The sequence below is a fragment of the Callorhinus ursinus genome, unplaced genomic scaffold, assembly GCF_003265705.2.
Source record: "Callorhinus ursinus isolate GAN/ISIS: 27379988/994484 unplaced genomic scaffold, GSC_fseal_2.0 scaffold52, whole genome shotgun sequence".
NCBI lineage: Eukaryota > Metazoa > Chordata > Mammalia > Carnivora > Otariidae > Callorhinus > Callorhinus ursinus.
Window position 1 is genome coordinate 8,507,954 of NW_027397114.1, and position 24,383 is coordinate 8,532,336.

The window sequence follows — 24,383 nt, forward strand, 5'->3', positions numbered from 1 at the left end:
GCCTCCGATCCCCTCTTGACCAGCACAGGCATGCTCTGCTCTTGGCTGAGGCATTCCAACTAGAGTTGCCAGATGTAGGAAATAAAAAATAAGGATGCCCAGTTAAATTTGAATTTCAGATAAACAACGAACAATGCGTTAATTAAGTATGTCCCATGCATTTTTGGTTGGAATTTCCAACGGAAACACACCTTCCTTCCGTCACCCCCACTCCATCCCCCACTGGACCTTAAGAAGGGGGGAAAGGGGGGCTCCAGTTGGAAAATGCCGAGTGGGGAGGCGGAATTGAACACGCTAGTAAAAAGCAAGGGACAGGAAAGGAACTTTGCATGAATTGGGTGCTGAGTGTCCCCCCTAAACCCAACAGAAGAATGTTCTCCGAAAGATTGAGATGGATGTGCCTCCGATTTGACTCTCCTCCAAACGTGTAGACCCCCATAATTAAAACTGTTTTTCAGACTGGAAAAGATACCTAAAAGATTCGAGGGAGTCCCGGAAGCCACGAGTTGAACACACCCCATCCACCTCCTTTACTATCAATTTGATTTGAGGATGTGGTGGGAGAACCATTATTTGATATTTTTAAAAATAGGCGTATGATGGAGTAGGATGCAAACGTCTTGCCGGGAACGTCTACGGTAAAACCTGCGACTTAAGGGAACGTTAACGATGGCAGCCTGAAGCATTTGCCCCAGACCCCCCCCCGGGGTGTGTGTGTGTGTGTGTGTGTGTGTGTGTGTGTGTGTGTGTGTGTGTGTGTGTGTGTGTCGGGGGGGAGGTGGCGATCGCCGTCCCCGGCCTCAGACCCCCCCCCCGGGGTGTGTGTGTGTGTGTGTGTGTGTGTGTGTGTGTGTGTGTGTGTGTCGGGGGGGGGGGAGGTGGCGATCGCCGTCCCCGGCCTTAGGGTTCTCCGTGGGAACGCGTGAGAAGTGCGCAGGCAACCCCGGCGTCCGGGCGCTGGGAGGGGCGCACCCCAGGCCTGCGCGCCGAGGGAGAAAGTGAAGCTGGGAGTTGCCACTCCCAGGGACTCGCTGGAATGCGGTGGAGGGGGTGGGGGGGGCGAGCCGTGAGCGCGCTCGCTCCCAATCACTGGAGGCGGAGGAGGTGGAGGAGGAGGGCTGCCTTGAGGAAGTACAAGAATGAAGTTGTGGAGTTGAGAGTCCCCTGCGTCGTGCCCCAGAGCCGAGCAGAGCCCCCAGGCAGGCCGCCCGGCCCCTTCGTAGCCCGGTCCAGCCCGAGCCATGGGGCCGGAGGCGCAGTGAGCACCATGGAGCTGGCGGCCTGGTGCCGCTGGGGGCTCCTCCTCGCCCTCCTGCCCTCCGGAGCCGCGGGCACCCAAGGTGGGTCTGGCGTGGGGAGGGCGCGGAGCAGCGACGCGACCCTGCAGCCCGGCGCCCCCCTCCTTCCTCCCCCCCGCCCAAGTCCCCGGACAGGCGGGGGCAGAGGGGGCCACACTAGCTTCCCGATCCGCAGTTTCGGACGCTCCCGGCGCGCCCCGCCGCCGGCCTCTGCAGGGAGGGGGGGCCAAAGGAAGGTGGGGCAGGGGGCGAGGACGCCCAAGCGGCTCTAGCTGTCCCAGTCAAGAGACTGGCGCTTTCCGGACTCCGCGACGGCTCTGGGAACTTGTCACAAAAGTTCTCTGAAATTGTTCAGAAAGTTTGCCCTCAGAGGGTGTACTGCATGGGATGTGTGTGCGTGCGTGTGTGTGTTTTCTCCCCTTTCTTGAGCCCCTCCAAACTTTCTCAAAGCCTTTCCAGTTGGCAGCCTCCGCCTCCAGACTGGACTGGGCTGGATTCCTCGGGGGGGGATCCCTTCTGCTGCCCCTCCCCCCGCCCCCCGCCCCACTCCCCGCAGCCGGTAGAGTTTAGTTCCTCCAGTTTCAGGCAGGATCGGGGTGTGTGTGGGGGGTGTGGGGGAGAAAACAACCTGTCCGGCCAGAGCCGGGCGGGAGAGGGTGGCCGGTCCGACTGCAGAGTTGCCTCATGCTGGAGTCTGAGGTGGGGGGAGGGGGAGACGTTTGTTTTGAGCAAGTTTCTTTAGGGCCAGCTCAGGGACTGTGCGCTTTGTGACTTTTGGAGAGCATGGGCCACGGAGGGGTGGTGGTGGGTCTCCTGGTCTGGGGCATAGAGTGCCAGAGTTTCAAGCGAGGGATTCCTGGGCAGTTGTGGGGGCTAGGGTGGAGAAGGAAAGGTAAAGAAATAGGGCCAGATGCGGGTAACCAGGGGGCTGGGTTGTCCTGCTTTTCCCTTCGTGCTGTGTGTGGGGAAGGGTGGTGGTGGAGGCAGTGTGGGTTAAGCCCCACTTGTCCATCTAGAAGCACTGACAATTAAAGCTAACGTGGGCTGGAAATGTACTCTGTGCCAGGCACGGTGCATGGTGGTTTGCAAGCATTCCCTCCTTTAAATCCTCACACCAACCCTACAAGAGGAGTCCTACTAGTATTCCCATTACCAGGTGAAAACCTGGGCTTAAAGAAGCCAAATAGCATCAAGGAAGTGGTGGGTCCAAGACTGGATCCCAGACGCTGCGACGCCCCTAACCACAAGTTGGAAATCACTGTATCAGTCTACCTTGAACAATGGCGGACACTGCTCCCTGCCTGCATCACTGGGTTGCGGGGAAGACAAAATGAGAGTGTTCTGGGAGTAGTGGGTGGTCTCCATTGGTCAGGGAGTCTGGAGAAGGGGTGGGTGTCATACTGTGTGTTGCCTGAGGGCCCCTCTGTCTGAGCATTGCTGTGTTATCAGAGGGATGTCTATGCCAGGGTGTTCTGGGTTGTGTGGCCTGTGTGTGTGTCTGGGCTTTGTGTTGCCAAACAGCAGTCTCCCTGCTGGCCCGGGGACTTAGCTGAACTCTGCCCTCTCAAGGAACTCCCTCAAGGTGCTGGGCCAGATCTGCTATAAACAGCGGGAGGTGGCCCCACACCTTTTTGAGTAAGGAGGCTCCACTTTCCTGGGAGCCCGTCCTTCTCCCTGTTTCTCAGCCCTGACCTTCTGCTGAGATGGCTGAGGCCAGGCTGCACTGTGAGAGTGAGCTGCCGCCTCCCTCACCTGGGCCTGCGCATTGAGCAGGTGGCGGTGGCCTGGGTTGCTGCAGTGCTAGGATCCGAGGGTTCAGTTCTCCCACTGACAACTGGGGCCGCCTCAGGTAGCTCTCACCCTTCCATGGGCACTGCTCGGTGCAAAGACAGATGTTGGGTGTGTCAGGTAGAAAATGGTTGCAATGGAAGCGCCCTGCCCAGCTGCCTCCAGCACCCCTGTTGTATCCCAGGGCTGAGGGCTAGGGCGGGAATTTGGGAGAAAGAGGAGCCGGAGAGGACCCAGAGGGTCAGGATTTTGCCAGGACCCATTCCTAAAGATTTATTTATTTATTTTAGAGAAAGAGATGGGGGGAGGGGGAGGTAGGGGGAGGGGCAGAGGGAGAAAGAGAATCTCAAGCAGACTCCCCGCTGAGTGCCAAGCCCCATGTGGGGGCTCGATCCCACGACCCCTGAGATCATGACCTGAGCCAAAATCAAGAGTCAGCCACTTAACCGACTGAGCCACCCAGGCACCCCTAGGATCCGTTCTTAGAGGTCAAAGTTTTGTTAAGTGCAGCAAACACATACTTCTTATCTTGCAGAGCTCATTATTTTCATTCCCAGACGATTCTTCCAGCAACTTCCTTTTTACTATACTTGGGGAAAGTAGCTTCATTTTAATATTCAAGGGGAAAAAAAACCAGTTGAAAAGCTAGAATGAAATGCAAACAGAGAAAACACATCGCATTCCAAATACAAAGGCACCTTTTATTTTCTCATGGTTTGGAATTACCCGTACTTCTGCTATGTGAACTTATCTTGCCTTAACTTAAAAAAAAAAAAACAAAAAACAAAAACACGTGCGATGTGCTTCCCATACGCCAGGTTCTTTTCCATGGACGGTTTCATTTAATCTCTGCAACAATCCAGTGAAGTGGGTACACATGGTTTGAAGAAGTGAAGTGACTTATCCAAGGCTTCCTAGTGACCCAAATATGTCTAGACCCAATAATGTGTAATGAGGAGGCATTTAAGAGTTGGTTGAAGTCTTATCCTATTCAACAGGAATGGGGTGAGCAAAGCCTCAGGGGCAGACAGGTATAGCCAGACTGGGGTACAGGTGCTACTCTAATTCAGGTGAGTGACCTCCTTTATCCAGGCTACAGAAAGGGGAGTGAGCCGGGGCCCGCCGAGGTCCTCTCCCTCCCTGTCCAGCCCATGCTGCTTTCCTCTCGTGCCCCCCAGGCGCTGAGAGCAGGGACAGGGCAGAAGCCAGGGGGCCCTGCAGGGCTGTGGGTGAGGGAGACAGCTGGAGTAGAAGCAATGAGGAGCCAGTAGGGGGCTGGGGTGGAGGGCTGGAGTAGGGCCCAGCTAGTTGTGCCTGCCCCTAGGTGCTGAAATGATCTGGAAAGAGATCCCCTGACACTGTCTGCCTGTCGGAAGACCCTCTGGGGTGACACCTCCATCTCTTGCTGGGGCCACCTTTCTTCCCCACCCCTGGGAAGAGAGCCCACGTAGGACGGGGAGTGTGTGCTCTTCAGGAGTGGGAGAATTATTATAGCCAATGTTTCTGTTGCCTCAGTTCTGTTTACAAAGCCTTGTCGTGTTTACAGACTGCTTTTTGATTCATTATCTCATTTAACTGTCATTTAACTTCTCTGCAGAGAGTAAGAATTGTTACTGTTTTATTATCCCATCCTTTCAGCCAAGTTCAGGTCATTAATACTGAGAGTGCCTACAAAGTCACAGGCACTGCTGGGCATAGAGATGAATCTGATAGGGACTCTGCCCCAGAGGTCCAGGGACTTGCTCAAGGTCACACATGAGCAGCCCAGCTAGGGTTCTGGTTTAATGACCCTGAGCCCAGGCCCTCGTCTGATATTGGCCTTGATACACCAGGTGTGTGTGGTGGCTGAGTTCTGGGCATCCTTGGAATGGGCTCTTACCCTTTGGGTCTGGGGGAGGTGAGCTTTGGGGGTGCAGGTAGTGTTCATGGAAACCAAAGGAAGTATTTCCTGCTGATGAGCAAGAGAAGCATCTGGGGCTGAAGTCTGGTGGGGAGGAAGGAACCCTCTGGAGAGCACCCCCAGAGCGGGCACCGAACTGAAGTTCAGCCAGAGGGATATGAAGGACCCTGAACAGCCTTTGAGCAGAGGGATGGACACCACTACTTCCAACTGGTCCCTTTTAGTTTGGGAGTTCTGGATTGGATTTCGTTCGTCCATCTGTCCATCCATCCGTCCAGCAAACTCTTACCTGGTGTTGGGCTGGTCCTGCCTCAGTGCTGAACCAGGGAGCTGGAGGTTGGGGCTCCTGAAAGTCAGGTGTCCTGGACACACAGAGCCCTCCTGTGTAGAACAGGACTCCAACCCCCCGCCCCCAAAGTCAATGGAGGCTGGGAGGATTTGGGGACTGGTGAGGAGAAGGGGAGTGGGTGGGAGGGGCTGAGCTTCGTGGTGAAGGGGACAGAGGTGGAGAGGCAGGGGAGGTGTCAAGAGGCCCTTCTTGGCTTCATGTCAGCTTGGTGGGGGAATTTTCCCGCAAGCCTCCAGCTCCCTGGCAGAGTACGTCTCTGTACCAATTTGACCAGCTGTTGCAAACACTTAAAGAATCTTAGACTCAAATCAGCCACAAACAAACTCACTAGTGGGGCGGGGCTGCCACTCTTTATGGTCCTCAGCTCAGCCCAGCCACCCTGCCCTGCCCAGAGCCTGTATGTTTATCAGTGACATCAGTAGACATCAGTAGACCTAGTGTGTATTTCCCTTTGCACCGGGCGTGGGGGGAATTTGTCCGTGTCCAGTTAAGAATGTAGGCTCTAAAGTCAGATAGACTCAAGTTCAAATCCTGCCTCTATCGCTTATGAGCTTTATGATCTCAGGAGAATTAGCCCTGTCGGCCTCAGCTTCCTTCTTTGCAAGACAGAGGTTGCAGTCTCAGCCTCTGAAGGACGTTAAGAGGCTCCACCCAGATGGCCTGGCCACATACAGTAGGTGCTCAGTTAATGTGGCTGCCCTCGGTGTTCCCATTGTTGATGTTTTCCTATTGCCTGGTTGCCGCAGCTGGTGTCCCTCAGAGGTGGCAGAGGGCCACAGGGGGTGGAGACAGCCTCTCCCCCAGCTTTGCCTGTCCCTGTCCCGGGCTTGGGCCAGAGCTTTGGGGTCTGGGCCTAAAGACAGCTGTGCCTACAAAGCAGCTGAGGTTGCCGGGCTGCAGGAGGCCCTAGCAGCGGGCGTTATTTTGGGCCTGGCCTGCCACCCCCAGCTCCTGTTTCTCTTGGGAGTCTGGCGGGGAGGACCCTTGAATTCTATTTCTGGGCCCTCTCCTTCCTCCCTCTTTGCTTCCTTCCCTGTCTGTCCAAAGTGGTGGGAAAAGAGACCACTCTGGCTTTTACTGGGAGGCTGCCAGCTCATGGCCCATTGGCCCAGGCAGGAACCCCAGGGGTTTGCCCCACCAGCCTTTGCCCAGTGTTCTGGAGGCAGAGGGTATCTCTTGTTACCCCCCCCACACCCCTAGGATTGGACTTCAGGCTCCAAGTTGCTGGGAGAGCAGGAGACCTGGTGTCAGACCTTGGAGTCAGCCCCTGCTGTCCCCCTGTAGGCTGTGGGAGGTGGGGTGGCGGCCCACAGGAAATCGAGGCGGTGCAGGCACCTGTGGGCCTGTGTCTCTGGGGGGGCCCTCCGCCCGCCCCCCCCCTCGCCCGGCACACCCTCCTGGGCAAGACGCGCCAGGTGATTCATCTTCTCACCAGAGCAGAAAAACGAGTTCAACTGGGCACTTTAATCTCCCCCCTACTGGCAGGCGCAGTGCCAGTGGCTATCCACAGTAGCCCCTCAGCGGGGGTGGCGTACCCCTTCTATGTCCCTGGGCTTCGTAGGCCCTTCTGGTCTCAGGGACACCGCGCTGGGGTGCAGGTAGGCTGGGGAGGCAGTTCATCTCGATGCCCCTTGGCTGATGGCCGGCACCGGGCAGGTACGCAGGGCTGACGTGGTGCCCTTGTGGCAGGCGTTTCGTGGCACAGATTGTGCCAGCTGGTTCTGGAGCCGTGCCCTGAGGAGGAGGCAGGGGTGAAGTACCAGCATTGGAGCCCTTAGAGGAGGCATCGCTCTGGCCCAGGATCCGTAGCCTGGGTCCGGATGCCCATTGTTGGCATCTGATGCTCCTTTTTTTCTGCCTAGGGGAATTCCAGAGGTCCCTGCAGTGACCAGGCCCTTGGGGGTCCCCATGCCCTAGCTATGACTCTATCCGACCCTCCTTCCCTTTCTGGGTGGCATTGTGGGGGTGGATATCCCTTGCCAAGAGGTTGGCATGTGGGTGGTATTGGAATGGGGTGGGGAGAATGCCCTGAGTTTGTTTGCTTGGGAGAGGGGCAGGGGGTATCCAGAAGATTCATGATTCATCATGGCCTCTCTTGGGGGATTTTTACCCCTTGGCCATGAGTCGGGCCTTTGGGACAAAGGGAGGCTTTCTTTGCCAGCCAACACCCTGGATCAGGCGGGCAGGCTCCCCAGGGCTGGCACAATGGGGCCCCCTCCGGATGCTCAGGATGGGCCAAGTTAGAAGGGGCCTCTCCTTGGATTTCCCTCCTCTTCCCAAACTTGCAAACCTTCTTTTGCTCTTGTGCCTCTTGCAGGTGCAAGGGACATGGGAGGAGGGGTCCGAGATGGCACGACTCTCTGCAGGGGGCGGGGGGTTGTAGAGGAGGGGCCAGGTTGGAGAAGCTCCCCGGGCAGTGCCCTCTGACCCATGCCCTCCCTCCTGCCAGTGTGCACTGGCACAGACATGAAGCTGCGGCTCCCAGCCAGTCCCGAGACCCACCTGGATCTGCTCCGCCACCTCTACCAGGCCTGTCAAGTGGTACAGGGTAACCTGGAGCTCACCTACCTGCCTGCCAATGCCAGCCTGTCCTTCCTGCAGGTGAGGCCCCTGGGTGACCCAGCCAGGCCCTGCTTCCAGCTGAGCGGAGCCCTATGCCTACAAGTGGGTGGGAGAAGAGGTTGCCCTCCCTTTCCTCTTGTGGTTCCTCAACTGGAAAGAACTTTCTTTCTGATGTCTGCCCCCTGTCTGTTCTACTGCAAGACCAGTTGACTCCCTCTGTATGACGTGGCGGGCCACGGACATCGCGGGGTGGATGCCCCTGTTTCTGTGCTAAATTTTTTTGCTCTCTTGCCAGCATGATCCCCTCCCCTGTCCCAGCTGCTGTCCCTGACCTGCCTGGGGTGGCGAGCAGGCAGCTGGGAGGTGTGGGTTCTAGATCCTGTTCTGCTACTGACAAGGCCTGTGAATGTGGTCTTGGCCCTTGGCTTTGGAAGCAATAAGCACACTTTGACTCCCCTCTGGGAAACCATCAAATGGGAAATGTGTGTGAAAGGGTCATGAGCAGGGGAGAGAGAGAGATCCAGCCTGCTGGGTTGTGGTCACCATGGCCTGGAGGGGGGCCACGTGTGTGATGCGGGGTCAGATCATGGACATCCTCTCAGGCAGGTCTTGCCTTTCATGGCCGAGGAAGCTGAGATGCAGAGGGTGGGGTGCTTGCTCTCAGTTCACAGAGTGCTCCCCCCCCCCACCGGTTATCTGTCTTGACCCTACAAGAATCTGGCTTGGGGAGGTGGAGAGGGGCATTGATCTCTACTTTATGCCCGAGAGAGCTGGACTTCTCAGTGGACGGGGACTTGGCCCCAGATCCCCAAGCCCTTGGTAACCCCGAGGAGGCCTTGGTAGTGTTCCAGGACCCAGGCCTGCCTCAGCCCCACCTGACCCCCTTCCCTCCCAGGATATCCAGGAGGTGCAGGGCTACGTGCTCATTGCTCACAGCCAAGTGAGACAGGTCCCGCTGCAGAGGCTCCGAATCGTGCGAGGCACCCAGCTCTTTGAGGACAACTACGCCCTGGCCGTGCTGGACAATGGAGAGCCGCCCGAGGGGGGCGCCTCTGCGGCAGGGGCTGCCCCAGGAGGGCTGCGGGAGCTGCAGCTTCGAAGCCTCACAGGTGGTCATCACTGTCACCGACACCTTCTCACTCTTGGGAGCTGGCAAGGGCCACCTCTAGCCATGGGAGGCTTCATGTGAATAGAACTCACATTCCTTCAGGACAGATGCAGGTAGAGCTAGGGAAGGTGCCATGGTGAGGATTAGAAAAAGGTTTCCCTTCTTCCCAGAAAGTCACGGCTTGTACAAGCCTGCACAGTTTGATAATGAGGATACAGGCTGGGGTTTCTCCACTTCTTGGCCGAGTACCCATGTGCAGTGAACAACCTGTGTAACTGTATGTGGCAGCCCCGGAGCTGACAGTATCCCAGACTCTGTGGCTGGTTACTTTGCACATAGGATCCCATCTTGGGGCTGTCATCTTGCAAGGAAGCACCAATGTTACGCTCTTTTTACAGATGAGAAAACCGTAAAAGGTTTACAGAGGATGTGTGACTTGCTCAAGGTTACATAGCTAGTTAGTGGTGAGGCTGGTTTTCAGACTCCAGAGTCTCTTTTAACCACGAAGCAGTGTGCACAGGGTGTAGGTGGGAGGACAGGAGAGAGGGGCATGGACATCTGGACTGGGTCATGGACAACCCATCCATCGCTGGGTCCCAGGTTGTTTATGTGTGTGTGGGGCAGGGAAGGGGGCTGGTAGAGCTAAAAGATGCTGGTGCCTTCTCTAATCCTCGGGGAACCTGGGGTGGATTTACGATGCCTGCTTCCCTCTAAAGAAGTCAGGGGGGCCCCACGGGAGGGCAGAAGGTGCTAGGCGGGAAAGGAAGGCGCTGATTATTACTCACCCCACAGAGATCCTGAAGGGAGGGGTGTTGATTCAGCGGAACCCACAACTCTGCCACCAGGACACGATTTTGTGGAAGGACATCTTCCACAAGAACAACCAGCTTGCGCTCACGCTGATAGACACCAACCGCTCTCGGGCCTGTAAGCCACTTTTCTCGGGCAGCCCGGCGACCCCAGACTCCTGGCGTACACTGCCCCCATTCCCCACCCCTGCACTAACACTGCCCATTTCCTCTCCTGCAAGTCTCTCCGTGTCTCTTCATCTCTGGGGCCCTCCGTCCTGCCTCCCTCTGCTTCTAGATTGCGCCTAGGGTCCTTGGTTCCTGCCGAGTCTCTCCCTCACGGTGCCTTCTGCCTCCTGGTCTCTGTCCCTCTCTTTGTCTCCCCAGGCCAACCCTGTTCTCCAGCTTGTAAAGACCCCCACTGCTGGGGAGCAAGTTCCGGGGACTGTCAGAGCTGTGAGTCTGAGGGAGGCCCAGAATCTGGGGGGGCAGGGGGCCGAGTGGAGGAAAGGGGACACAGGGCGGGGGGTGGGGGTTACCAGGCCTCGGCGTCTTCCCTGGAGTGGGAGGTTGTCGTAGAAAAGTGATGCCTGGGAGGGTCTGGTGCCCGGGTGACCGCCCCAGCCTCATCCTGCCCCTTGTGTGACAGTGACGCGAACAGTCTGTGCTGGCGGCTGTGCCCGCTGCAAAGGTCCGAAGCCCACCGACTGCTGCCATGAGCAGTGTGCGGCTGGCTGCACAGGCCCCAAGCACTCGGACTGCCTGGTATGTGCCCCTTGGGGCCCCAGGGTGGGCTCAAGGGGAGGGGCCCCCCCACCTGCTATGGCCCTGTTGCCCCTTGCACACCAGGGAAGAACAGCCCGGTGACCACCAGCTGCCTGTCCCTGTCCCCCTCGTCGCCCCCCCAGGCCTGCCTTCACTTCAACCACAGTGGCATCTGTGAGCTGCACTGCCCAGCCCTGGTCACCTACAACACGGACACCTTCGAATCCATGCCCAACCCCGAGGGCCGATACACCTTTGGGGCCAGCTGTGTGACCGCCTGTCCATGTGAGTGCCAGGGAGGCGAGCAGGTGCAGCTGAGAGCAGCCGCTAAGAGCCCAGGCTGAGGAGCCAGGAGGCCTGGGTTTGAAACCTGGCTCCCCCATTTTCTAGTCATGTGACCTGCCTGCTGTGCCTTCATGTTCTCATCTGCAAAACGGGGGCACCTCATAAGGTGGTTATGACGTTTGAATGAGTTCACATGTTTTTAAAAGATTTATTTATTTATTTTTAGAGAGAGAGAGAGAGCAAGGGGAGGGGCAGAGGGAGAGAATCTCAAGCAGACTCCCTGCTGAGCACGGAGCCCGGTGCAGGCCAATCTCAGGACCCTGAGATCATGACCTGAGCAGAAATCAAGAGTCAGATGCTTAACCTATAGAGCCACCCAGGCGCCCCTGAATGAGTTAATCCTTGTAAAGCTCTTAGAACAGTGCCTGGCACATACTAAGCACTCCCAAATAAATGCTAATTTTTATTCAATAGTCTAGATTGATCAGAGTTTTATTTAACAGCTCCCTTCTTTATGATGTGCATTTGGGAACTGACCTTGGACGTGGGGCCCTCTTTTTTTCCTGTCGTGGGAGATAGGAGTGGGCTCTCGGGTCCTAGTCGTACCCTCCCCGTGGTAGGTCAGAGTTCAAAATGCAGAGACAGACTGTGTCAACTCCTGGCTTCTCCACTTAATAGCACAATGACCTAGAGTAATTTACGTAAAACTGCTTTGGTTCCCTCTTGGCAAAATGGGAGTCTCACTGCCCATCACATAGGGTTGTTCTGAGGCGTAAATGAATGTCAAGTAAGGGCATTTCAGTATTGGTCGATACTATTGTACTCTGTGGGCACGGTGACATGGCTCGTGGTGTGGCGTGAAGGGCCAGGGCACATGGACCCACGGTCTCCATCTCCTCAGACAACTACCTGTCTACGGACGTGGGCTCCTGCACTCTGGTCTGTCCCCTGAACAACCAAGAGGTGACGGCTGAGGACGGAACACAGCGGTGTGAGAAGTGCAGCAAGCCCTGTGCCCGAGGTAACTGCCGGCCACACCCTGAGCCAGTCTGTCCTTCTTGTCCTTCTGCACACCCAGCTCGGCCTAGTCTGCTGTCCCGTCCCTCTTCAGACCCTCCTGGGGGTCCTTCCCTTCCACTGTCTCTGTCCTGGCCCTCCCTGGATCAGCCCCACGCGTTCCCCCATATCTCTTGTCAATGTGTGAGCGGGCATGTGGGGGCCGGTAGAGCTAGAAGATGCTGGTGTCTTCTCTAAACCTCGGGGGTGTGGAGGGGGCCCTGGAGGTTGAGACCCTGGTGCTCCGTGTGGGGGCTGAGATGGCCCCTTCACCGCCTGCCCTTCCCGACAGTGTGCTACGGCCTGGGCATGGAGCACCTGCGGGAGGTGAGGGCGGTCACCAGCGCCAACATCCAAGAGTTTGCCGGCTGCAAGAAGGTCTTTGGGAGCCTGGCGTTTCTGCCAGAGAGCTTTGAGGGGTAAGGCTATGTGGAGTGAAGGGTGGGTACAGTGGTCTGCGGAGCATCAGGACGGTCACCGACTCCGGCCCAGAAGTGGCAGCATCTCTGGTGGATGCTGGGAGACAGGCGGGAGGCCAGAAATGCAAAAGAAGCAAGCGGGAGACCAGAGGGTGTGGGGCCTGGGCGGGGGGTTGTTTTCATCAGTGATGTGTTCTTCACGAATGTGCACTTGTATGGAAGTCAAGCCATCCAGACAAAGTAAAATTCTCCTTGAATTCATAGTGGCTTTATTCTTAATAGCCCCCATAATAGCTGGAAACAATGCAAATGTATAACAGTAGGTGAAGGAGTAAATAGATGGTGGTATATCTACACAATGGAATTCTCAGCGATAAAAACAAACTACTTATTGATAGATATGGCAACACGGGTGAGGCTCAAAAACATTATGTTCCGCGAAATAGGCCAGGCAGGAGATTGGACACACGGCACGGTTCCCTTCATGTGAGGTTCTGGAACAGGCGAAACCACTCTGTGGTGATAGAAATCAGAACGGTAGTTGTCCCTGGGGTGGGGTGGGGCTGGGAAGGGACGCAAAATAAAATTTCTGGGGTGATGGCAATGTTCTGTGTATCATTTGGGGTCGTGGATACATGAGGGAATGCATTTGTCAAAACTCCTCAAAGTGTACATTAAAACTGCATTTTATTGTATGTGGATTAGACTTCAATAAAAATACGTATTAAAAAAAGAGAAAAAATTCCCTTTAACCTTTCCTGCAGCTTTATTCCCCTTTCCAGAGGAAACCACTGCTTACAGCTTGTGTGGGTTCTCCTGGACCATTTCTACATACATGGGCACGCACAGAGAAACAAAGCCTTTGTAATTTTGTTGAAGAGCTGGACTTAAAGCGGGAGCTCATCGTGAGCCTTGTCTGCCTCTTGCCCTGGAGAGCTGCTCATGGCACTTCGTATCAAGCTGCCTTGTGCTTTCAACAGCTGTGGGGCAGGTGCAGCTAAGAGTTAGCAGCTAAGAGCCCAGGCTCAGGAGCCAGGCGGCCTGGGCTTGAAACCTGGCTCCCCCATTTTCTAATCATGTGACCTGCCTGTAAAACGGGGGCACCTCCTAAGGTGGTTATAACGTTTGAATGAGTTAATAATATTCATACACTCTTAGAACAGTGCCTGGCGGATACTGAGTACCCTTTTTTATTTTTTTAAGCGCTCTTAAAATGTTAGTTTTCATCTCTAGTCAGGGTAGATGGCATTTATATTTAACAGCTCCCCTATACTGATGGGTGTCTAGGTGGTTTTCAGTTTTTGGTCTTACAAACGGTTCTGTGCTGTACATGTCTCTGGGAACAGGAGCCAATGTCTGTCTAGGCCACATTCCTAGAAGTAGGATTTCTAGATCAAAGGATATAAATACTGTTTTGACAGACCCTGCCAAACTAGGGCCTGGGCTTTGAAACTCAGGATGAAAACAGCCGGGCTTGATGGGCAAAGGGTTTAAGTGAAGTCATTAATGGAGGGGGATGGGGGAGAGTGGCTGGGCCAGCTCTGGGGGTCATGCGCCGCCCCCCCCCCCCCCCCGGCCCTGCTGACTCCTCTCCTAATCCTCCTTTTAGAGACCCAGCCTCCAACACTGCCCCCCTCCAGGCTGAGCAGCTCAGAGTGTTTGAGGCTCTGGAGGAGATCACAGGTGGGCTTTGCCTCTCTGCGTCCTGCTCTGACGGGGTTGGGGGTCGTCCTCCTGTTGCCACACCCCTAGCCTCCCCCTGTGCCTGCAGGTTACCTGTATATCTCAGCGTGGCCAGACAGCCTGCCTAACCTCAGTGTCTTCCAGAACCTGCGAGTCATCCGGGGACGAGTTCTGCATGAGTGAGCACCGGGAAAGGGGGGGCCGGAGGAGAGGCTTTGGGTGTGGGGGGGCACTCCTGTTCCCCGGGGACCCCAGCAGTAGTGTTCCCACGGGAGCTTGCCAAGTGTGCTGGGGACGGGAGGAAGGTGAGGGCAGCCCTTGCCCACGAGGGAGGGTCCGTGGTACAGCCGAGCACTCCTCCCACAGCGGCGCCTACTCGCTGACCCTGCAAGGGCTGGGCATCAGCTGGCTGGGGCTGCGCTCACTGAGGGAACTGGGCAGTGGGCTGGCCCTCATCCATCGCAACACCCGCCTCTGCTTCATACACACGGTGCCCTGGGACCAGCTCTTCCGGAACCCCCACCAGGCCCTGCTGTACAGTGCCAACCGGCCGGAGGCCGAGTGTGGTAAGACAGGGAGCCCGGCAACGCACGCTCCCCGTCTGCCAGCACGCAGGGGTGCCCGGGGTGGCCTAGCAGCAGCAATCTCAGATTCGTGCAGACTGCCCGTCCCTGCTGCCCCATTCCTGACACAGCTCTGGCTGGCTTGACCTCTGGGCATGGCTTCCGGCTGGGTCCTGCCACACCGCCTTGGCGTCCCCTGCCTTCCCTTTCCTCTCTGGCCCTGGAACCTCAGCTCTTTGTTTTCCCCCGCGTTGCCCAGCACCTGTGCCCACTGCTCTGGGCCACGGCCACCCCCCCACCCCAGCCTCCTCCCCTGGGTCACTTGGACCTGGAACCTCCCTTGAGTGGCCCCTCTGACCCCTTCCTCCTCACTGACTGCAGTGGGCGAGGGCCTGGCCTGCTACCCGCTGTGCGCCCATGGGCACTGCTGGGGTCCGGGGCCCACCCAGTGCGTCAACTGCAGCCAATTCCTTCGGGGCCAGGAGTGCGTGGAGGAATGCCGAGTAATGCAGGGGTATGCGGGGCGGGGCAGGGGGGTGGCCAGGGAGAGGGCACAGGGCTCCTTCCAGACCCCCCCCTCATCAGCCACCCCCTCCATCAGGCTACCCCGGGAATATGTGAAGGACAGGTACTGTCTGCCATGTCACTCCGAGTGCCGGCCCCAGAACGGCTCAGTGACCTGCTTTGGGGCGGTGAGTTGCCGGTGGGCTGGAGCTGCTTGGAGGGCGGTGAGGGCAGGAGGGAAGCAAGGCCAAGTCTGGTGGACTGTCTCAGGAGAGCGTTCCAAGTTCAGACCTGGATGGCGGGAGGGTGGAGAAGTGTGAGGGTGGAAGTAGGCTGGGGACGCTGAGGACTGCAGGAGTTCTGTGGTGGCCCGTGACCCTTCGGACTACGCAAGAGGCCCGGAACGGGGGGCTGTGTGCTTGGCTGTTGCTGTGCCGAGGTGGCCAGACCTATGCGCTTAGGCATCGAGATTACCTGGATTCAAATCCAGGCCCTGCTTCCAACCTTGGTTTGCTCATTTGTAAAACGAATCTCATGAGGAGCTACCTCATTGGAAGGTAGTAAGCATGAACTTAAAATAGGGTTTGGTGCAGTGCCCAAGCACAAGAAAGATTTGCTATAAATTAGTTACTATTACTTGCTGTTGTATCTTAAGTAATACTTCTGGTTCTTTGGGACCTGGGGCGGGAGACCCAGCGGGTCTGGGCTGTCCCAGGAGTGGGGGGGCACGTGCTGTTGAGTGGCCGTGGGAAGCCCGAATGGGGCACACGGGCCGGATCCTGCTGCCCTGGGGGTGTCGGTGCCAGCCCCCTACAAACCCTTCCTCCCCTCCCAGGAAGCTGACCAGTGTGTGGCCTGTGCCCACTACAAGGACCCTCCCTTCTGCGTGGCTCGCTGCCCCAGTGGTGTGAAACCCGACCTCTCCTTCATGCCCATTTGGAAGTTTGCAGATGAGGAGGGCACGTGCCAGCCGTGTCCCATCAACTGCACCCACTCGTGAGTTGAGGGCCTTTTCTGCAGGAGGGAGAGCTTTGTCCAGGAGCCTTTCTGGGGCTCTTATTGTAAAAGGGGGATAACTCTGCCTTTGCTTATCCTAAGTCTCTTAGTTTTGTTTTTGTTTTTTTTCTGATCCTTAAAGTAACACGTGTTGTTAAAAAAAATTTTTTTTTTTAAGATTTTATTCATTTGAGAGACAGATAGAGAGAGGGCAGGAGCGCAGGAGCATGGGTGAGAGGCAGAGGGAAAAGCAGACTCCCTGCTGAGCCAGGAACCCGATATGGGGCTCCATCCCTGGACCTGGAGATCATGACCTGAGCTGAAGGCAGACGCTTAACCGACTGAGCCACCCAGGCGCCCTTGTTAAAAATTTTTTAATGAAAACATGAAATATAAATGAATGTCGTTAACAGTTCTATCCCCACTGTTAATAATTTGTAATATTTTTTCTCCAGTTTTTACCTGTGCCCATGCTAACATATAATTATTATTATAACATGTAAAATGTATTTAAATATATACAAATACTCAGTTGTTTTTATCTGTGCACATTCTAACATACATGTTATTATAATATATAAACTATATGTTAATATATATTATTATTCTCTAATTGTTTTTATCTTTGTACATTCTGACATACATTTTTTTTTTACTAAAATGGGATCATAGACCACACATGTTGTTTGCAGATTGCTTTCTTTCTCTTTTTTTAAGATTTTATTTATTTTTATTTTTGAGAGAGAGGGATAGCACACGCAGGAAGGGGGGGCAGGGGCGGGGGAGAGGGAGAAGCAGGCTCCCCGCTGAGCAGAGAGCCCAGTGTGGGGCTCGATGCCAGGACCCTGGGATCATGACCTGAGGCGAAGGCAGACGCTTAACCCACTGAGCCACCCAGGCGCTCCTGCTTTTTTTTCACTTAACAGAGTCTTGCAGTGTTTTTCCATGTCCTGACATGGTGCTCTACCCTATTCTTTTTTTTTTTTTTTCATTTAGTTGTCTTTAATTACACATGAGACACATGAAATACATCCTTATGATGAACATTTTCAGCAATACAAAAGTATAAATATTGCAAAGCAAATATGCCCTTTTGTTCCATTCCCTTGAGGAGGACCATCAGATTCACTTCGGTATGTGCATCCTTCCAGGCTTTTCTCTACACGTTTACATAGACATATATTACATTTACATTTGGTTTGAGTCCTGTAAGATTGCTGTTTTTGGAGGTCAAAAATGGTCGAGAAATAGCAGTTTTATATTTCATCTCATACACAAGTCAGGTTTGCGTGCATGCATTTGTTAACGCAAATGGGATCATGCTCTACACATTGTTCTGTACTTTGCTTCTCTCCCCCCACCCCCCAGTTTATGTATCTTGGGGTCCTTTCTTGTGAATGCACAAGGATCTACCTCCTGTTTTTTTTTAACTACTCCATCTGCAGCACAGATGTAGTATTTAACTATGTCCCTGTTGAGAGATATTGATTTTCTTTCTCTTTTTCTTTCTTTTTCTTTCTCTTTTCTTTTCCTTTTTATTGCAGTTTATTGCACTTGAGTTCCATGTACAAGTGAGCATCTTGTGCAAGCCCCCTGGCGTACAGGTGTTGGCATGTTTAGGGTATATCCTGACAGGTGGAACCGCCGGGTCACAGACATGATTCACTAGGTATTGCCAAACTGTCCTCTGCAGAAGCTGGGCCAGTTTACTACCCTGGCATTCTTTTGCAGAGGAAGTGGCTGTGCTTTTGGACTTGATGCTCCTTTGAGTGCCCCGCAGTTCCTACCTACCACAGGGAGGTGGAGGGGAGCAGGAAATGCGAGTTCAAGGCCGGAGTCGGAATCCCCTTGTGGGGTGGTAGAAACAGCACTGGTGACCTTGAGTCCAGTGTCTGCCTTTGTCAAACGGGGTAATAACCCAGCCACACCCATCCTGGGGTGGTTGTGAGGCTGGAGTGAGCCCAGGTGGTGGTTCCCAGCCTTGCTGACAAGACTCTCTCTCCTGCAGCTGTGCAGACCTGGACGAGAGGGGCTGCCCCGCCGAGCAGAGAGCCAGGTCAGCCCGGCCCCCGGGACACACCCTATGCTGCCCCTCAGCCCCCTACTGGCCCCTGGGTGGTCACTGCTGCGGGGGAGGAGGAGGGGGGTCTCCTGACATGATACCTGTCCCTTCCCAGCCGAGGCTTCCACTGTTGATTCCCCTTTCAGTTTGCTTCAGCAAGTGGATGGAGGACCTCCTTAGGATGCTTAGGGGGTGGAGAACAGGAAAAGATGGCGAAGACCTCCCCAGTACCTCCTCACCCTTGAGTAGCTAGATGTCTCGTAAGGGACGCAGGCAGCGTTCAACCCCCTAGGACAAAAGGTAGATTGAGAAAAGAGTGCCGCTGCACTGGCGCAAATGATGAAGTCTTAACCGGGTGGCAGGAGGCTTCAAGGAGGAGGTGGCATTTGAGCCAGGCCCTGAAATGGGGCATTAGGGAGAAAGCAGCCAGGTGGCACGGTGGGGGAGGTGTCAGGAAAACCTAGGCTGTGTTTGTTCGAAGGTTCTGGTGTCGTGGGCCATTGAGTGAGCACAGAGAAGGGAGGAAGGGGTGAAGTCCGAGTCAGGTTAGGGCACACATCCTCCCTCACTATGGGCCACAGGGTTGGACTTGATTTCTGGGCAGTGGGGAGCTTTGGGAAAGACTCTGGGGACAAAAACAGATTGGAGTGTGTCTGCGGCAATCTGTCTGTGAAACGAGCATTCACCAGAGATCTGTGATGTGCCAGGCTTTGGCCAAGCAAGGGAGGGGGGCAAGGATGGTGATGATGTGGGGTCAACACCCAGGAGCTTCATTTGTCCCAGAATGAGCTGAGTCTTGGAACGATGACCCCATGGAGAAATGGTGGTCCAGGCAGAAGTAACGGAATGCACCAAGGCTGGGAGGTGTAGAAAATTATGACCTATGGGTGAAAAATTTGGCTCAAACATCAGAATCACTGGGTGCGCATTCCTGGGCCCCACCCCATACCACCAGGGGCTCCAGACTCGCGTACATTAACCAGCTCCCTGGTGTTTTTTGTCAGGAAGTTTCAGAGTCCTAGGCCAGAGCCATGGGAAGGCACAGAGTTTGGAGACGGGGTTAAAGATAGCTCTCAGTGTCCAGCAAGGTGGTTGGAGCTAAGGGAGGTTTTTGAGTAAGAAAAAGAGTATGGAGTCCATGGGTCGCCCTTCCAACTCCCCCCCCCCTTTTTTAAAGATTTTCATTTATTTGAGAGAGAGAGAGAGAGAGAATGAGCAGGGGTGGGGTAGAGGAACAAGCTGACTCCCCACTGAGCTTGGAACCCGACAGGGGACTTGATTCCAGGAGACCTGAGCCATCCAGGCGCCGCCCCCCCGCCCAACTTCCCTTTCTAAATACCAGTGACCTGCATGCCTGTCCTTCATCCGTTCATGGCCCAGCCTGGTCCCCACTCCCTAACCCTGGCTCCCGCCCCCAGCCCTGTGACATCCATCATTGCCGCTGTGGTGGGCATTCTGCTGGCTGTGGTCGTGGGGCTAGTCCTCGGCATCCTAATCAAGCGAAGGCGGCAGAAGATCCGGAAGTACACGATGCGGAGGCTGCTGCAGGAAACCGAGGTGAGGCAGTCTGAGGGCCTCCCTGTTGGGTTGGAGTCTGCGGCCCAGCCTCTCTCACTGACATGCTGCCCCCCTCATCCCAGCTGGTGGAGCCGCTGACGCCGAGCGGAGCGATGCCCAACCAGGCTCAGATGCGGATCCTGAAAGAGACAGAGCTGAGGAAGGTGAAGGTGCTTGGATCCGGAGCTTTTGGCACAGTCTACAAGGTCAGGGGCAGTCCCAGAGGATGCGTCGGGGTGTGGCCAAGCCTTCTGTGGGGAAGGCAGCGGAGAGCGGAGGCGGGGGGTGCTGTTTGGTGGATTGGAGGCTGGACCAAGGGTAAAGGGAGTGGAGAGTGGGGCTAAATTGTGGGGTTGGCCCCAGGGTGGGAAGGGCATTCAGAGCACATGTAAGAACCTTCTGGATGACTACAGATTGGATCTGGTGTGCCCTCTTCCTGCTCACATCCTCCTCTCTCTGCCCAGGGCATCTGGATCCCTGATGGGGAAAATGTGAAAATCCCAGTGGCCATCAAAGTGTTGAGGGAAAACACATCTCCCAAAGCCAACAAAGAAATCTTGGATGTGAGTCCCTCCACCCTCTCCAGCCGGGAGTATAGGAGGGAACCCCAGGCTGCAGGTCTGGGCTCTGGTCTCTCTCTCTTCACTGGGGTTTGAGGAGACACTTTGTGGTCCCCCAAACCTCTACTCTTAACCTTATGCCTGTGGGCCATGGTTCTGGTTCGTGACGGATGGGGTTGGATTGAGTGAGGGTCCCCAGTGATGCCTTGGCCCTCAAAGAGGGGTGTGTGGTGGTTGCAGGGTTGTGGTCTCCCACACCCTCTCAGCGCGTACCCTTGCCCCCAGGAAGCATACGTGATGGCTGGCGTGGGCTCCCCATATGTGTCCCGCCTTCTGGGCATCTGCCTGACATCCACGGTGCAGCTGGTAACACAGCTTATGCCCTACGGCTGCCTCTTAGACCATGTCCGAGAGCACCGCGGGCGCCTAGGCTCCCAGGACCTGCTGAACTGGTGTGTGCAGATTGCCAAGGTATGTACTTAGGGGAGCCTGGGCTCTGCGGGTGTCCTTGGAGGCAAGCCTCCGTCTCCACACTGGGCTAGGATGGGGAGGTTTTCTGGGAGAATACGGCCAGAGTGTGGTCCACATAGATGCCTCTGATCGCAGGGGATGAGCTACTTGGAGGACGTTCGGCTTGTGCACAGGGACCTGGCTGCCCGGAACGTGCTGGTCAAGAGTCCCAACCATGTCAAGATTACAGACTTCGGGCTGGCTCGGTTGTTGGACATTGATGAGACCGAGTACCACGCGGATGGGGGCAAGGTTAGAGGAGGGAGCAGGGTGAGGCAAGGTGGGGTGCGGCCTGGCCCCTGGGAGAACTCTAAGAGCAGCCGTCTCCCCACAACACCTAGTTTGAGGACCTCTTTGCTCTCCCAGGTGCCCATCAAGTGGATGGCGCTGGAGTCCATTCTCCGCCGGCGGTTCACCCACCAGAGCGATGTGTGGAGCTACGGTGTGTGGCCGGGAGGGTTGGAAGGAGGGGTGGACCAGGAGCTGTGGCCCGGGGCGGGGGGCGGGCATGGAGGGAGGAAGAGAGCAGGAAGGGGAGAATTAATGGAGACGTGAATGTGGGAGGGAAGGAAGGGGCTGCCAGGGTCTGTGCACTGCCCTGAGACTAGGGAAAGGCTGGGTGGCTCCTGCCCCTCAGTGTTGCACCCCCCCCCCCATCTTGCCCCGTGGTGCCAGGCTCTTGGGCAGAGCCTCTGGGGCTCAGTGCACTAAAGCGCCCTCTTGTCCGCACCCCCCACAACCCTACCCCCATCTCTGCCCCAGGTGTGACTGTGTGGGAACTGATGACTTTTGGAGCCAAACCTTATGATGGGATCCCAGCCCGGGAGATCCCTGACCTGCTGGAGAAGGGGGAGCGGCTGCCCCAGCCCCCCATCTGCACCATTGATGTCTACATGATCATGGTCAAATGTGCGTGGCTGAGCTGTGCTGCCTGCCTGGAGGAGGGATGGGAGGTCGGGGCGGGGGAGGGGCCTCTAAGGGGGATGGGAGGGGACCAAGAGCAAGCAGGGTCCCTAGTATGGTTAAAGGAGCCTCGGAAGGGTCTCACTTCCCTTTTACAGTACCAGGCCAGAGGAGCTCTAGAAGACCGGCTAGGAAGAGACTTCTCTGCAAAATAGAAAGGGGAAACTAGTAGAGATTCTCAAAGGATTTAGCTCAGGACCTGAGTCTAAGACCTCTTCTCTGCCACCCGGGGGCTCGGGCTCCACTAGCTGGGTGGTGGTGGTGGGGTTGTCTAAACCAGACCGGAGAGGGAGGGAGTGGGGCCGCACACAGGCTGCGCCGGAACTGAGATGCTGAGCCCCGTCCTGCCCCCAGGTTGGATGATAGACTCTGAATGTCGACCACGGTTCCGGGAGTTGGTGGCCGAATTCTCCCGCATGGCCAGGGACCCCCAGCGCTTTGTGGTCATCCAGGTATTGGGCCTTCCCACTCCATCCCTGCCTGTGACTAGAGAGCACTGTCCCACAGAAGGTGGGAAGGGAGAGGATTCGGGCCCTGGGCCTCTGAGCCCAGCCCTTGCCTGATTTGTCAGACCTTGTCTTCCCTGAGCCCTCCTAGGGAGGCTGTGTGCGGGGCTGGGGGGAGGCCGCCACACTGTCTCCCTCCTCCCCAGAATGAAGACTTGGGCCCCGCCAGCCCGTTGGACAGCACCTTCTACCGTTCACTGCTGGAAGATGATGACATGGGGGACCTGGTGGATGCTGAGGAGTACCTGGTACCCCAGCAGGGGTTCTTCTGCCCAGACCCTGCCCCAGGTGCTGGGGGCCCGGCCCACCACAGGCACCGCAGCTCATCCACCAGGGTCAGTGCCCTCGGTCACACCGTGGTGCGTGGGTATACTTACCTCCCCCACGGACTAGGGTCCCTTCCTCCTATGTCACCCCTCCCAACAGTCACCTCTCACGGAGACCCCATTATCCCTGAGGACTCCTCCTGCCTTCCAACCCTTGACCTCCTGCTCTCCACGGTGACTGTGTTGAACCTCAGTGGTGACCTGTTTATCTCCTCTGACCCTGTCACCTCCCATGGAGTCTCCATCCCAGATCATGAATGACCCCATCATAACCTTCTCTCGTCTCTAGAGTGGCGGCGGTGAGCTGACATTGGGACTGGAGCCCTCTGAGGAGGAGCCCCCCAAGTCTCCACTGGCACCCTCAGAGGGGGCTGGCTCTGACGTGTTTGATGGCGACTTGGGAATGGGGGCATCCAAGGGGCTGCACAGCCTTCCGCCACAGGACCCCAATCCTCTACAGCGGTACAGTGAGGACCCTACAGTACCCCTGCCCCCTGAGACTGATGGCTACGTTGCCCCCTTGACCTGCAGTCCTCAGCCTGGTATGGAATCCAGGCCCAAGCTGAGAGATTGGGAGGGAAGTGGGGGAGGGAGTTGGGGTGGGGGGCAGTAGTAGTAGCTGGGACACAGAGGTTCCTTCCCCTAACAAGCCCCCTCCTCTTGCCCTTTCAGAATACGTGAATCAGCCAGAGGTTTGGCCACAGCCCCCCTCGCCCCTAGAAGGCCCTCTGCCTCCTTCTCGACCTGACGGTGCCACTCTGGAAAGGCCCAAGACTCTGTCCCCCAAGACTCTCTCCCCTGGCAAGAATGGGGTTGTTAAAGACGTTTTTGCCTTTGGGAGTGCTGTGGAGAACCCTGAGTACTTGGCACCCCGGGGCAGGGCTCCCCCTCAGCCCCACCCTCCTCCAGCCTTCAGCCCAGCATTTGACAACCTCTATTACTGGGACCAGGACCCATCAGAGCGGGGCTCTCCACCCAGCACCTTTGAAGGGACCCCTACAGCAGAGAACCCTGAGTACCTGGGCCTGGACGTGCCAGTGTGAGCCAAAAGGCCCAAGTCTGCCAAGGCCCCGCTGAACCCTCAGGGAGTGGGGAAGGCCTGATTTCTGGCCTGAGTCGGGATGAGGCAGGAAATGGGCCTTTGGCCCACATCCAGGGGATCCTGCCATACCAGGAACCTTCCTTCCTCCTCCAAATCCCAGGTGGCTGAGAGGGGCCCAGCCTGGTTGGTCGAGAGGACAGCACTGGGGAGTCTTTACCAACTTCGGAGCCCTGCCTCAGCCAACTCTTGGGTCCCATGGATGCCACAGCCAGTCTCCTCATTGGAGGGAGCAGCTCAGCCTGGTTCTCTTATTCCAGATCTTGACACTGAAGGACTTAGGGAAGCTGAGCCTAGAAGGGGAGGAGGCTCCAAGGGAGTGTCTTAGGAACAAGAGCAACCCATTCAGAGACTGTCCCTGAGACCCACCTCTGCACCCAGGAAGAAGGGAGCAGCAAAGCTGCCCAGATCCAGTCCTTGTACAGAGTGCTTTTCTTGTTTTGTTTTTACTTTTTATTTTTTAAAGATGAAATAAGGACTCGGGGAGAGTGGGTATTGTGGGGGGGGGGGGGGAACCCGGGGGTGGGGGGAAGGGTGTCCTTTCTCCACACCCACTTTCTCCATTTGCAAATACATTTTGGAAAACAGCTGGGCAGCAGCCTATGTCTGGGGTGGCTCTGTGCCAACCCTTACTGCTCACCTAACTTAACACTCAAGTCATCTTTTCCTGGAGGAAGTGGCTAGGAATCAAGAAAGCTTGAATGAGGAGCCTATCCTGTTTCCTGGCTTTTGGGCT

General features: G+C 56.1%; 1 protein-coding gene across 1 annotated transcript; it reads left to right on the forward strand.

Moving 5' to 3' along the window:
- The first annotated feature begins 1,070 nt into the window (after positions 1-1,070).
- ERBB2 (erb-b2 receptor tyrosine kinase 2) lies at positions 1,071-24,063 on the forward strand. The gene is made up of 27 exons (XM_025859386.2): positions 1,071-1,340; positions 7,785-7,936; positions 8,793-9,006; positions 9,798-9,932; positions 10,181-10,249; positions 10,443-10,558; positions 10,702-10,843; positions 11,745-11,864; positions 12,192-12,318; positions 13,928-14,001; positions 14,090-14,180; positions 14,368-14,567; positions 14,946-15,078; positions 15,166-15,256; positions 15,904-16,064; positions 18,073-18,120; positions 19,545-19,683; positions 19,767-19,889; positions 20,148-20,246; positions 20,529-20,714; positions 20,850-21,005; positions 21,120-21,195; positions 21,516-21,662; positions 22,071-22,168; positions 22,369-22,557; positions 22,838-23,090; positions 23,221-24,063. The coding sequence occupies exons 1-27, from the start codon at positions 1,268-1,270 to the stop codon at positions 23,589-23,591; spliced, it is 3,783 nt and encodes a 1,260-aa protein (XP_025715171.1). The 5' UTR covers positions 1,071-1,267; the 3' UTR covers positions 23,592-24,063.
- The last annotated feature ends 320 nt before the right edge of the window (positions 24,064-24,383 follow it).

Bases quoted from the DNA above. Each gene is read 5' to 3' on its own strand.
- ERBB2 (XM_025859386.2), top strand. From the start codon at position 1,268: ATGGAGCTGGCGGCCTGGTGCCGCTGGGGGCTCCTCCTCGCCCTCCTG. The intron at 7,937-8,792 runs GTGAGGCCCCTG...CTTCCCTCCCAG, and splicing joins CCAGCCTGTCCTTCCTGCAG to GATATCCAGGAGGTGCAGGG. The intron at 22,169-22,368 runs GTATTGGGCCTT...CCTCCTCCCCAG, and splicing joins AGCGCTTTGTGGTCATCCAG to AATGAAGACTTGGGCCCCGC.